The 12,919-nt window shown below is 39.7% G+C and overlaps 1 protein-coding gene across 6 annotated transcripts in view; it reads left to right on the top strand.

The window, feature by feature from the left end:
• Nucleotides 1-12,919, top strand: part of SAMD12 (sterile alpha motif domain containing 12) — a 378,425-nt gene that overhangs the window by 159,828 nt on the left and 205,678 nt on the right. For 5 of the 6 annotated variants that reach the window (XM_055314074.1, XM_055314072.1, XM_055314075.1 and 2 more), the window contains exon 3: nucleotides 3,062-3,191. In XM_055314074.1, coding sequence (XP_055170049.1) covers nucleotides 3,062-3,191 — 130 coding nt within the window. The remainder of the gene's footprint in view (nucleotides 1-3,061; nucleotides 3,192-12,919) is intronic. The other variant, XM_055314073.1, reaches the window with a different exon arrangement.

The following is a 12,919-nucleotide window of genomic DNA, read 5'->3' as shown; positions in this document are numbered from 1 at the left end:
GCCTGTCTTTCCCTTCCTAATTTACAGCCATCTATGACTGGTTTATAGGGGTTTTCAAAAGATGTGATTAGCTTTCCTTGCAGGAAACTTGTAAAGGGTTTCAGGGTAATGATGTGTCAGCTACGAACTCATTCAGCTAATCTGAAGAAAAGTTTTAAGAGCAGGAAGGAGACAGATTCAGAGGTGCTGACTTGTGAAACACGACAGTGAGTGCATTTCTAGCTTAAAAGAGCCAAAATTCAAGTTCCTAATCATGTAAAGGAAAGGAGGTAATGATGAGCAGAAAGGGAAGAAACTGAACAACAAAACATTCACTTATTTGTGCCATCCACACCAGAGGTCCTCCTTGCTCATCCAAATTAGGAAAGTGTTTGATGCAGTTGCATACAGAGCTTGCAGGAACATGGCTAGCAGCCCGTGACTCGAGGATGTGAGGTGGAAGAAGAGGCTGACAATGTTTGACTAGGAGCCACATGAGCACAATAGAGTGGGTAGAGAGCAGCAAAGAGCTACCCTTGAAATTCACCGCTGGGTTATTTTCATTAATACATTCACTTACTCCTTGTGGCTATGTAGCACCTATTAGAGACAAGGCATTCTGAGACCACAGTTACAACAGATCTGTCCTCAGCAGCATATAACTAAGTGTTCCAGTTATTACTGGTGTTGCAGAACAAATTATCCTGAACTTAGTGGTGAAAGACAGCAATCTGTGATGCTCATGGGTTACATGAGTCAGGAATTCACTTAGGGCACAGTAAGGATGGCTTGTCTCTGCATCGTGATGTCTGGGAGCCTCAGTTGGAAGACTCAAAGACTGGTGGCTGGAATCATCTGCAACTTGTCTACCTACTCATTTGTTTGATGGTTGGTGGTGGCTGTCGGCTGAAACATCAGTTGGGGAATTGGCCAGAATTTCTACATTTGTCTCTTCGTGTGATCTCAGCTTTCTCACAGCATGTAGTTGGGTTCCAAAGCTGAGTGCCTAAGAGGATGAGCTAGGCAGAAGCTGTATCTTTGTGACCTTGCCTCAGAAGTCACACAGATATCATCAATTCCACTACATTCCATTGGTCAGGACCATCACTAACCTTGCTGAAATTCAAGGAGAGGGAACATCAACCCCAAATATCAGTGTAGGAATGCCAATGAATGAATTTTCAATGAATGAAAAGCAGCTCTGTGTATGGATGTTTATATATGTACATGTATGTGTATATATATATACATGTATAAAATCATCTATCACAGAGTGAAAAAAATTATCACAGCATAAAGTAAAAATATTGTGATGATTTTGTAAGCCATGGTCCAAAGAATCGTACAAATGGAAATATACTAGCAATAACAAAGCAAAGAACCACCTGAGCACTATGTTTCACAAATGTAAATTGTACATGTCATGTCTATTATTATTTTACCATCTCTCCTACTGTTCCCTTCATTTTTTAAAATTTTTTTTAATTTTTTTTTAAGTTTTATTTATTTATGATAGAGAGAGAGAGGTAGAGACACAGGCAGAGGGAGAAGCAGGCTCCATGCACCGGGAGCCCGACGTGGGATTCGATCCCGGCTCTCCAGGATCGCGCCCTAGGCCAAAGGCAGGCGCCAAACCGCTGCGCCACCCAGGGATCCCCCTTCATTTTTTTTTAAATTGACCATTCTTACAAACAGAGGGTTGTGGAAGGGGAGGCGAATGGGGGGGGGGTGAGGTGAGTGGATGACTAAGGAGAGCACTTGATGGGATGAGCACTGAGTGTTATACTATATGTTGGCAAGTTGAATTTAAATGAAAAAATCTAATAAAAATAAATAAATTGATCGTTTTTGAACAAATTTTTTAAAACGAACTAGATATTACTAAAAATTTTATTTTTTACCATAATTTATTTACCGTAAAACAAAATTAACCTTAAATATAACTAATATAAAATTGAACAGTTGTTAGGTTTGTTGCTTTCTGATGAAGATCGTAAGACTGAAGCAAGCCCTCATTGTCAAAAATGTTAGCAGGTGTTTGAAAGATATTAAATCACAGTCAAACAAAATTGGGACTGTCTTCTTCCCTTAACCTGAAAGACTGAAAGAGAAGTAAAAGCAAATGATCTCTAATGAGAAGGTCAGTGATATTTAAGGCCAGGTCTATGTGCCAGCCAACATCCTTTAAAGAATTTTTGATTTTATAATCCTATTTGTTGACAAACACTGACCTGGAATGATTAAAAAAATTATAAATAAGCTTTCATCTTGCGTCAGCCAAGTTGCTGGGATCCATGAGGAAGACCAGCATCTGGCACAGAGCTGATGCATGTTAATTAATGAATGAATTTGTAACCTGCCATCTGTCAAAGGCTGGGTCCTCTGCACCTCTGTTTTGTTTTGTTTCATAAACCTCTCCTGAAAGATCTAGTAAGCAATAAAAGGCCTTGATGAGTTGGCTTCTACATCAGGTTTAGCCACCCCGTTATCTGATTACCATTCTCCACGGGCTGATGGAATTGACTTTTTTGCTTCCCCTCTATGGCATAAATAATTCCTAGACTTTACAGGACCACTCCCAGGCCATCTTACACTCTTTAGTATGTAGGTATCTAAATCCAACAACATTCATTCCTAAAATAATTATTAGCACCTGTCAGGGCTGCTGTTGCACTAGACCCTAGAGGTCTCAGAGGAGGAGAAATGGACACTTTCTTACAGTACAGAGAATGGCCACTGGGGGGCAGCTATTTCACCCCTAAAATTTAATTAATTGCTTAGCAACAGCATTGTCTTGTTGTTGAAGTATTTGTCAGAAAACACTACTTCCTGGGGATTTTTTGCTGGTAGAGATGATAACTTGAGAAAAAGTATAATTTTTATGGTCTTTTCCACCTAGACCTTTTTTTCTGGTTTTCAGGGGTATGGAGAAGGTCTGTAGAGGTTAGGAGAAAAACAGCCAGATCCTTATCTTCAAGGATTCCAGCTGGTAGCCTTGACCACACACACTAGGACTTCTAACAGTAGTACCTTTCGAGACGTGGTACTGGCATTCACAGACCTTTTCCTTCTTCATTTATAGTCGGCTACGGTGAAGCTGTCAAAACCAGTGGCTCTGTGGACTCAGCAGGATGTCTGCAAGTGGTTGAAGAAACATTGTCCGAATCAGTATCAGATCTACAGTGAGTCATTCAAACAGCATGACATTACTGGTAAAGTATGCGGTATCCAAAATATTTTCTTCCCTCTTCCTCTCCCCATCACGGTGGCCTTTCCCATACCCTTACAATAAAATGCCTCTCCTTGCTGAAATTTTCTGGCATGGGTTTACTTTAAAAGGGGAGGATGGATTGCAGATCCGTGCAAGCTATGCTGCTTAATAAGCATAAGCAGCTACAGAGAAGCATAGTTTCTGACTGTCCAGGACAAGTATGTGGAAATCAGGGTAAGGGGTTGGGAAACTCTAGAGAAAATGAGTGTGTACCAATCCTAGAGGAAAAAAAGAAAAAGTCATTCAAATTAGCTGGGTTACAGGATCAGTATTAAATGTTCTAAGTAGGAAAGATATCAAAATAGGAAAATTCTGAAGTGAATATAACACTTACTGTCCCTGAGATGAATATCTTCAAAACAAAAATGAAGATTCCATTTAGATCCAAAGGGCTTTGAATATTATATGTAGAGATCAAGAAGCCCTTAGAAACTATGGGCACCTGGTGGCTCAGTGGTTGAGCATCTGCCTTTGGCTCAGGCCATGATCCCAGGGTCCTGGGATCGAGTCCCACATCAGGCTCCGCACAGGGAGTCTGCTTCCTCCTCTGCTTATGTCTTTCCCTCACCTCTCTCTGTATTTCTCATGAGTAAATAAAATCTTTAAAAAAAAAAAAAGAAAGAAAACAAACAATGACAGTATAATGAACTGCAGAAGCCCTTAGGATCATGTCTCTCCGTTGAGAACAGAGCAGGCGAGCAGGAGCATTGGGGCCACGATGGAAGCCCATCCAAGTCAGGGACGTTTTCCCCAGACCTCACCTGCGCTCCTGCCCTGAGGGTCTGCATGGATATGGGTAGCATCCTCCCTCCACTTTTGCAAGCACCATAATGAAAAATACGACTAAAGAACATGCTCTGTGCACCAAAACTGTGCTTTAGAGGGAAAACATACTGGGAAGTCCTGATTCTAGTCCAGATTTTTTTCTAAGAAAAAACTGTTATTCTTAGTGGGCAAGTGACTTGCTCTTGAGTAGCCCAGCACTATGGATGCCAAGCCTCTTTCCAAAATGGGTGGTTTTCATAGTGTGTTCCTTGGGTACGCTAAAGATTGCCAGAGAGACAGGGGGGATATGCTTTGGGTGGAGATGGGTGTGTCAACTAAAGCAGCTCCCTTTATGCCTGTTTGACATATTTGAATTGTACAAAAAAAAAAAAAAAAAAAAACCTTTGGAAAAAAAGGATTCTAATTCAAAAGAACAGTGAGTTAAGTTTATCGTAGATTCCCTGCTGACAAAATTGGTAGTGTTTTAATATGTAAGGAACACACTCAACTGTAGCTCAAGATGAGTTAACAGAGCATGAAATCCTCATAACTTAAGTCTTAAAATTGTCCTGAACACACTTTGCTTCCCCTACACCAACTAAAATAATGGCTTTTTAGATGAAATTCCTAAAATTGTGAAGGCAGTGTCAGAACTTAGTTTAGATTCCAAGTGTTTAATTTCTTTTCTTGGTCTCTCCCTAAAGAATATAAGAAAATCCCATACAGGGTGTGTTATTCCACCCCTAAAAGCAATCAATCAGTTAGTCACCATTTGGCTGATTATGGTCGCCTTCATCTGATAATGTGTACTTAATGTTTCTTAATGCCTGTGTGATAGAATAATGGCAAAAGCTTTTTTGTGATCTTATTTGAAAGTAGTGTTCTCTTTATTATGAACGGGAATTGTGAGATGCCCTTGAGGGAAGGGTAGGTATTTATCCTGGTTTGTAGAGGATGAGTATGACATCCCGTAGAAATAAAGGTCTTATGCTGCAGTGCTCGGAGTCCATGGTACCACTTCCCAAGGCTTTCTGCTAAGTGATATGAAGGAAGAGGCTGTGGGCCTGAGATACGTGTTTTGAACAGCCGTCATATTGCTTTTGATGGCCCATTTGGTCGCCAAGTACCACCACAGATATAGGTACATCACAACCTTCTTGGAATCTTAGGCAAGCTGCTTCAGCTGAATAAGTTACCCAATCTCACTGCTCATCTCCAAAACAAAGATAATAATAGTACCTGTCCCCAAGAGTTGTTGTGAAGATTACAATGAAATAATATTAAGTGACCCACTAATTTGACCATTTATTGACACTTTCTACATGCTAGCATTTTGCCATTATTCATGTCAAGACTCATCTGATGGTGTCTGAAAACACTATTCATTCTAAGAGGGCAGCCTGCTTTCAGGAAAGAAAAGAAAGCAGAATAGTTTTGGGGGTTTAGGGAACAGAGAGGAGGATTTCACATTAACATTTGACCTACATCTTTGTCATTCAGCTATCTGAGGCCTTGGAAAACCACTCTCTTCCCCTGTCCTCTGGCCCCTGCCTCTCCAAGGGTGAAGGTGAAATACCCAGGTGATCACAAGTGCCAAGTGGCCAGAGAATAGAACTCCAGCCTGCAGTTACCAGCTGCAAGATGCTGGAAGCCGTGAGGGTCTCTGTACCCTTGGAGGCTAGGCTGTGAAAAACAGGGCAAAGAGGCTTGTGAAAAATTAAGATCTGTGGTGACAGAGCAAACTTCACCCACCCCTGGAAAACAGTGGAGGGCTGAGGGTGGTGACAAAGGCCAGGCTGAAGCCCAGAGCTGTAGCTTCATTGTGTGATTTTGTGAAGGTTGCTAGTGCCCTTCAGCTTTCTTTATTTGCAGAAAGGAGATGGTACCTGCCTCATGGTGTTGCTGTGAAAGTAGTTCATGGTCCTAGGAAGCATGAAGATCTCCTAAGTGCTATTCTGATCTCTAGGAAAACAAACAACACATATAAACAGTGTTGAATTCATCTATCTTTATTATCCTGAAAATTGGGAAATGAGCACCCAGGTGGAGTGGAGGAGTAGAGGTAGTCTGGGCTGGTAAATAGCCTGTGCTTATCTGCAAGGTTGCAAAAAAGATGTTGATGAGTCTCTTACTTTATGCTTAGATTCTCTTGAGTGTTGCTGTTCATTTATTTTTCTCAAAGCGTGAAACTCCAATATCGTGCTCATCAAGCAAGTGTGTTTGTTATACCAGTGTAACCTATAAACAATCCCTTAATTTAGAGGCAGATGGTACAGTGATGGCAAATAAAAAGAACATATATTAAACGGAGAGAGGGGAAAAGGGCTTTCACAGACCTGAGTTGTCTTCCCTTGTCCTCCACCCCCAACCTTTGACAAGTAATAGCTATACCACATCACACAAGTTATTTTTTCATTAGTGAAATGAGAATAATTATTTTAAAGGGTGGTGTTGGGAGAGTAAATGGAAGGATGTATGTGAAGGGCCTAGCTTAATTCCTGATACATAGTAGAGATTTATCCATTTAGTGAGTATTTATGGAGTATTACCCTGTACCGGGGGAATACAGCAATAAATAAGATGGTCAGCGATCTGTGCATGGAAAAAATGATGCTTCTGTGAAAAGCTATGCATCATCAATAGCACACCATTTGGGGCTATCTAATTCCACGAAACTGTTTTTACAACTCTGTGAGTTGTAGATAACTGATAGCAATACAAAATAATCCTTGTTGTAGGTGTGTAAATTCTGTCCCCCAGAGGTTCAATTGGCTTTTCTTGCCATTGTGGAAAGGGTGAATTTTGCCTGCCATTTATATGTTCATTTTACTCTCTGATCTATTGGCTGTTTCTTTTTTGGATTCTCCTTTGTAATGTCCTGGTTTTACTTCTTCTTGATTTCTTCTTATAACGAGTTTAAAAAAAAAAAAAAAAACTTAAATGTATTCATTTTTCTATCTGATGAGTCCAAATTTTAACCTTTTTTTTTTTGAAAATTTTCCTGCTTTAACATCAGTAGCTTAATTTTTTTTATGTTTTAGCCAGCAAATCCACTATATTAACCTTTTTTATGCCTCCTTTTGAAGGACATTAAATTCTACACAAACATTCCCATTTTCTCCAAAGTCAAAAAAACTTAAGATATGTTTCAATATATGACCATTCAAAACCTATTGCAAATTTCCTATTAGAATTTCTGAGACTTTCATTGTGTCCAGAAGGCACCTGCTATTTTGTGGCAGATGTGTTTAATCAGAAGAGAAGCTACTAGTATTACCTCCCTGTAGAAGCTCTCTTAAAAGGCATAGGATGGCGAGAACACCTGAGAGGCATTAGGATAGATAGATTTAAATCATCAGATTAGGCTTGAAGGAAAGAAATTTGTCTATTTTCCTGTGCTTGCAAGATTCTCTCTCCAGCTTTCTGAGGCCGGCTTGGAATGTTGATGAGGAAGCTCTACTGGGGCCAGGTGTAAGCTCACAGGCAACTTTCAGATTCTCTTTTATGCACAGTTAAGAATATTTTCAGGTTTGAGGCGATTTCAGCCCCTGGCTGTGCCTTGTGTTGTTCCTATGGCTGCTATGCTAAAGTGAGTTTACCTCCTTCAGCATTGAGTTCTCCATCTGGAAAGGGTTCTTACCCCTGCCAACTTGAAAGACTTATTTTTATGGGTGAAGCACTCAGAGTTCCCCAGAATATAAAATATTTTTAAAAGCCATTTTGAACATGTAAAAGGTTTCCATGTAGTCTTATTTGTGGCCCAGCAATGGGAATTCTTTTTTTTTTTTTTTTTTTAAATTTTTATTTATTTATGATAGTCACAGAGAGAGAGAGAGAGAGAGAGAGAGAGGCACAGAGACATAGAGGGAGAAGCAGGCTCCATGCACCGGGAGCCCGATGTGGGATTCGATCCTAGGTCTCCAGGATCGCGCCCTGGGCCAAAGGCAGGCGCCAAACCGCTGCGCCACCCAGGGATCCCTGGGAATTCTTTAGATGTCCAGATGTCTGCAGGAATAAATACTTATCATATGAATATCCCCTGCAAATGGTCAGTATTGATTTGTAGTATTTCCCAGTGGACTCCTGCAAAATAAATGAGTATTTCTGATTCTTTTTGTGCTCCAACCACCCTCCGTACCTCATTCCCCTTTTTAAAATATTCTACTGAGATGTAGCACCCTGGGATTTGTCAGTTCTGCTTATGCTATTGAATAAAGTGGAAACCTCTATCGGACCTCTGGATTGTGGTTCGGTGTGTTTGCTAACAGTATTCCCTTCTGTGCTGCTTTCTCTGAGCTCTTCTACCTCTTTACCCTTCTGCTATTGTCTTCCTTGTCTATAATAAAGACATAATAAGTTAACATAAGTTACCCATAGAGGCCAGTGGGGTGTGTGGTCAACAAGTATCAAAAGAAGTGGAATAGTTACTTTATGTCATCTACTTGTGAGTATACTACTTATTAGAATCCAGTGTAGCCAAGTAAAACTTGAGCATATGTAAGTACCGCAGCACTTCATCTCTACATTTTTTTTTCATTATTGGTTTCCTTCTGAATACTGTGTTTTCCTTTTCTATGTCTTTGTGTTTTGTGTTTTTGTTACATTTCTCTTTTGTATAAACTACTCTACATTTTTTATTAAACCTCAAGCCATAATGTATCTGCACAGTAAAGTTTCTGACATCATCAGGGCCTATTTCCCAGAAGTTAATTTTCCAGTAACAGCATTTATTGTTTTTTAACACCTTTGAATAAAAAGCTTACTAATATCACCTTTACGCTCCTCAACTTTCTTAAACCAGGGGTGCTCCATTCAATTGTCTTGATGACTCAGGATAATAGACTTCTAAATGTCAGAAAGGGCTGTAGATGTCATCCTAGGTTTGATGAGGTCAATTAAAAAAAAAACTGCTTTGAATGAAAAGTATAAATGGAGGTCGGACTGTCAGCTTCATTTCTTTTTAGAGATTGTCATTTAGGTCTTCAGAAAAATTGTTACCCAGGGTAAGCCCTGTTGTATGATTGGCACATTAATAGGCGAAAAATTTAAGTATTATAAAGTTTTGCTGTAGTTTAACTGAAACCCACCCACAGATCCTGTTTAGGTTCCCAACTGAGAGACCTTTGCCTCAAAAAGCCCTTGGTGCTGCCCCTAGGGCAGATTGTTGCTGCCAGCTCCAATCCTTTCCTTCATCCCAGTGGACTGTTGGTGTGTTGCTGAATACGTGTAGCAACTAGATGTCTCATACATTGTTATTGGGTATAATGTGATGCCACCTGATTCAAAGACTGTAAAGTTTTTATGTGGTTAATCACACAATTATTAAATGATCCTGCAGTTCTGCTCTGGGGTATTTACACAAGGGAATTGGAAACATATATTCATAAAAATTCCCGTCCACTAATATCCAAAGGAGTGTTACTCAGGCAAAAATTCTAAACAATCCTTAGGTCCCTCCAGAGTAGCATGGATAAACAAACTGTGCTATATTCCTACCAAAAGCACTATTCAACAATAAAAAGGAACCAACTACTGACACATGCAACAGGAAAGAATCTCAAGTTGTGCTGAGTGAAAAGAGTATATACAGTGTGATTCAGTCGTATGGAAATTCTTTTTTTTTTAATTCAGTTAGCCAACATAAACTACATACTTCGTTTCAGATGTAGTGTGCAATGATTTATCAGTTGCATATAACACTCCATGCTCATCCCATCATGTGCTCTCCTTAATGCCTGTCACCCAATTACTCTATCCCTCCACCCACCTCCCTTCCAGCAACCCTCAGTTTGTTTCCTGTAGTTAAGGTTCTCTCATGGTTTTTCTCCCTCTCTGATGACTTCCCATTCAGTTTCCCCTCCCTTCCCCTATGATCCTCTGTGCTGTTTCTTATATTCCACATAGAGTGATTGATAGTGATGGCAGTCAAATCAGTGGTTGCTTGAATTGAGATGTGGAGGGGAGATGGTAAAGAGGACCAAGGGAACTTTCTGTGGCAATGAAAATGGTTTATATCTTTGTCAGAAGTTATCTACTTGGCACCTCAAATGTGTGAAATGTGTTGTATGTAAATTATATCTCAGTTGGTTTTTGGAGACTTGTGTGCTTTCCAAATTTTCTAAAATGGCAAAGTGTTTTTAAAAGGAAAAAATGAAAATGTCATCCTGTGTCTTTCCATACGGGCTGTGTAGGATCATTTGTACTCAGGATGATGGGGAGGGGCACCTAGGTGGCTCAGTCCGTTAAGCATCCGATTCTGTTTTGGCTCAGGTCATGATCGCAGGGTTGTGAGATGGAGGCTGACGTTAGGCTCTACACTCAGTGGGGGAGTCTGCTTGAGATTCGCCCTCTCCCCCTCCCCCAACCCTGTGTATGCATATTCATACATATGCTCTCAAATATATAAATCTTTAAAAAAAAAAAGATGAAGATAGGTAAAGTGGTTTTATATTCAACTCTATTATAAATCTAATGTATGCAATCTAATATAGCATAACAAATATATGTAACTAGAAGAAAATATATATGTTATATATAAAGAAATTGAGTTTGAAAATCCACTTTATGCATTTTTCACTCAAAGAATAACCTGAAGATAGCAGAACATTCTTGTACTGAAAGGTATGGTTTTACCAATTGGTGGAAGATGACAGCTGACAAAAAGAACAGCTTTCTTGTCTTACTGCGATTCTCCTTGTCTGAGCTACACTCATGCATCCAAGGCTTTTGGATTTCACAGATGAGTTAAATTTCAGAAGATATTTTTGCAATAGCATATAGTTGCCACCTTAGTATTTTACTCATTCATACTTTTAAATTAAAAATTACTCTCACCACATTTTATAAACCAAAGGAATCTTAACACACAAAATCTCATTTAAAAAATATGATAAATTTTACATTAAGAAAAATATTTCATTTTCATCACAGAACAGTGCCACTTTATAGACTTGTGTAAGGAAACTACTGCTCTTAAGGGGACATTAATTGATATTCTAAATACAACATTGATTTAATATTACACTTGAAAAGATAAGGGAGTTTGTCACCAAATGAACTATTTGTTTCATACATCAAAGAACTAGAATGATTTTTTTTAACCAATTGTGTAGACTTAAAATAATCAAGAATACTCTTACAAGGGTGAGGATTTTTACTTGCTACCTGATTCAGTTTTTTTCTTGGATTATCTACCCCCACTCTTCACTGCTTTTATAGATTCTGTAGTTTGGGAAATAAGACTTGAAAGGTTTGCCTACATATCACGGCCTGGGAATGCAGGGCTGGGGTCAGGAGCTAGCTTTCTGCACCCTTACCCAGCACTCCCCTTGCCTGCCAGATATCCTTCTCTTTCTCCCGGTCAGCACCCGTTAGTAGACCCAAACCAAAGGCTTCTGAGACCTTAGAAATGCCAGTGCCAGGCAGGTGTTCTTATCAAAGTTGTAACTAATGAGACAGTCCTGCTTTAGAAAACCCCTGAAATCTTTAATCATACCTGTTGTGTCTTGGAGGCTTTGTGTATGCATGAGGCTCATCTTGCAAGCTGTTACAGATAGGAGGAAGCATGGCTCAGAGTGGTGGGTACGTCCAGGTAAGCACAGTTTTGCTGAGCGATTCACGTCAGCAAGACCTAGCACACAGGTTTGTTGGCAGGTGAGAGACGTTAACATCTAGAAAATACTTAAAATAGTGTCTGACACATTGTAGGGGCTCAGTAACTGTTACTTCTCATTATCACATTACTATGGGAGAATAGGAGAACATTCTTAGGAAAAGTCCAGCAGGTTGCCTCACAGATAGAAGTGGAGCCAGACATGGACAAGGTATTCCCTTTTATTTTTTTAAAGCACACCACTCCACTTATTTTCCCACTCCAAATTCCAGAAGGCTTTATAGCCAGAAACTCAATCTCATTCTTTTTTTCAACCAGATCCAGTTTTTTCTCCTTTTTTCCCCTCCTAATTCCACCTAATTCCCTATGAGACTGTCACATTTAACCAAAAATCCAGCTTCTTTTGCTGCTCACTTTGAACACTGAACTTTTTACTCTGTCAGAGAAACGAAGTTGATAAAACATGATCTTTTTGGATACGTCCACTTTTTAGCCTCTGTGTCTATTTCATTCCTTTTTTTATCGATGACTTTACCTCCATCTTGTTTTTTACTTTTTTTTTTTTTAAATGTAGTTTGGGAAAGTACTGAAGACAGATTGCAGAATTCGATATCTTTTTCCCTTGGTTTTGCTCCCGATCCCTGTTTGAAAATGAACATACTGTGTACTCATCCTGTCAAATCAAATTTCTTATCCTTCAGGGCTCCAGGGTTCTTGGACAGAACCTCTGTCATGACACTCAGTGTGGAGATTGGGAATCATGCCCTTTAGAGGCATTCTGCTCTGTGGAACAATGGCTCACTTCCTTCAGATGGCATCAGTTATGGTCGTGTGGTGCCATGTTTGTTAATGGAAGAAATGGGAGTCCACACACATGGGATTGGTTATATTTAAGATTCTGTGGCACTGTCTTGATGAAATACAATTGTCCTCAAGAGGTCTTGGCCAGGATCATTCTAGGCATTGTGTTTGGACTCTCATCTTCCTCATTCAGAGTCTCATTAAATGTATTTTTCAATTTCCATCCTAACCTTGGGGTAATGTGACTGTTAAGTGTTTAATTGCTCTTGACATGCTTCCTATCTCTGATAGTTGCAAAAGGTCAGAAAAAGCCTGGCCCGTGGAAACCCATGATAGAATCCCTTCCACTGATTATTCACTGTGTGTGGCCTTGGCAAAGTCTATTTCACCTCCCTGAGTCTTGGTTTCCCTTTCTCAAAATTAAAATGTATCTTACAAGGTTGCTACTAGTTATTGTTATTGATCTGTGATTGTATGGACTCCATACATAG

This window comes from Nyctereutes procyonoides, unplaced genomic scaffold (assembly GCF_905146905.1).
Source record: "Nyctereutes procyonoides isolate TBG_1078 unplaced genomic scaffold, NYPRO_anot_genome, whole genome shotgun sequence".
In the NCBI taxonomy this organism is placed as follows: domain Eukaryota; kingdom Metazoa; phylum Chordata; class Mammalia; order Carnivora; family Canidae; genus Nyctereutes; species Nyctereutes procyonoides.
The sequence above is the reverse complement of the archived record's forward strand: the minus strand, read 5'-3'. Positions and strand labels throughout refer to the sequence as shown.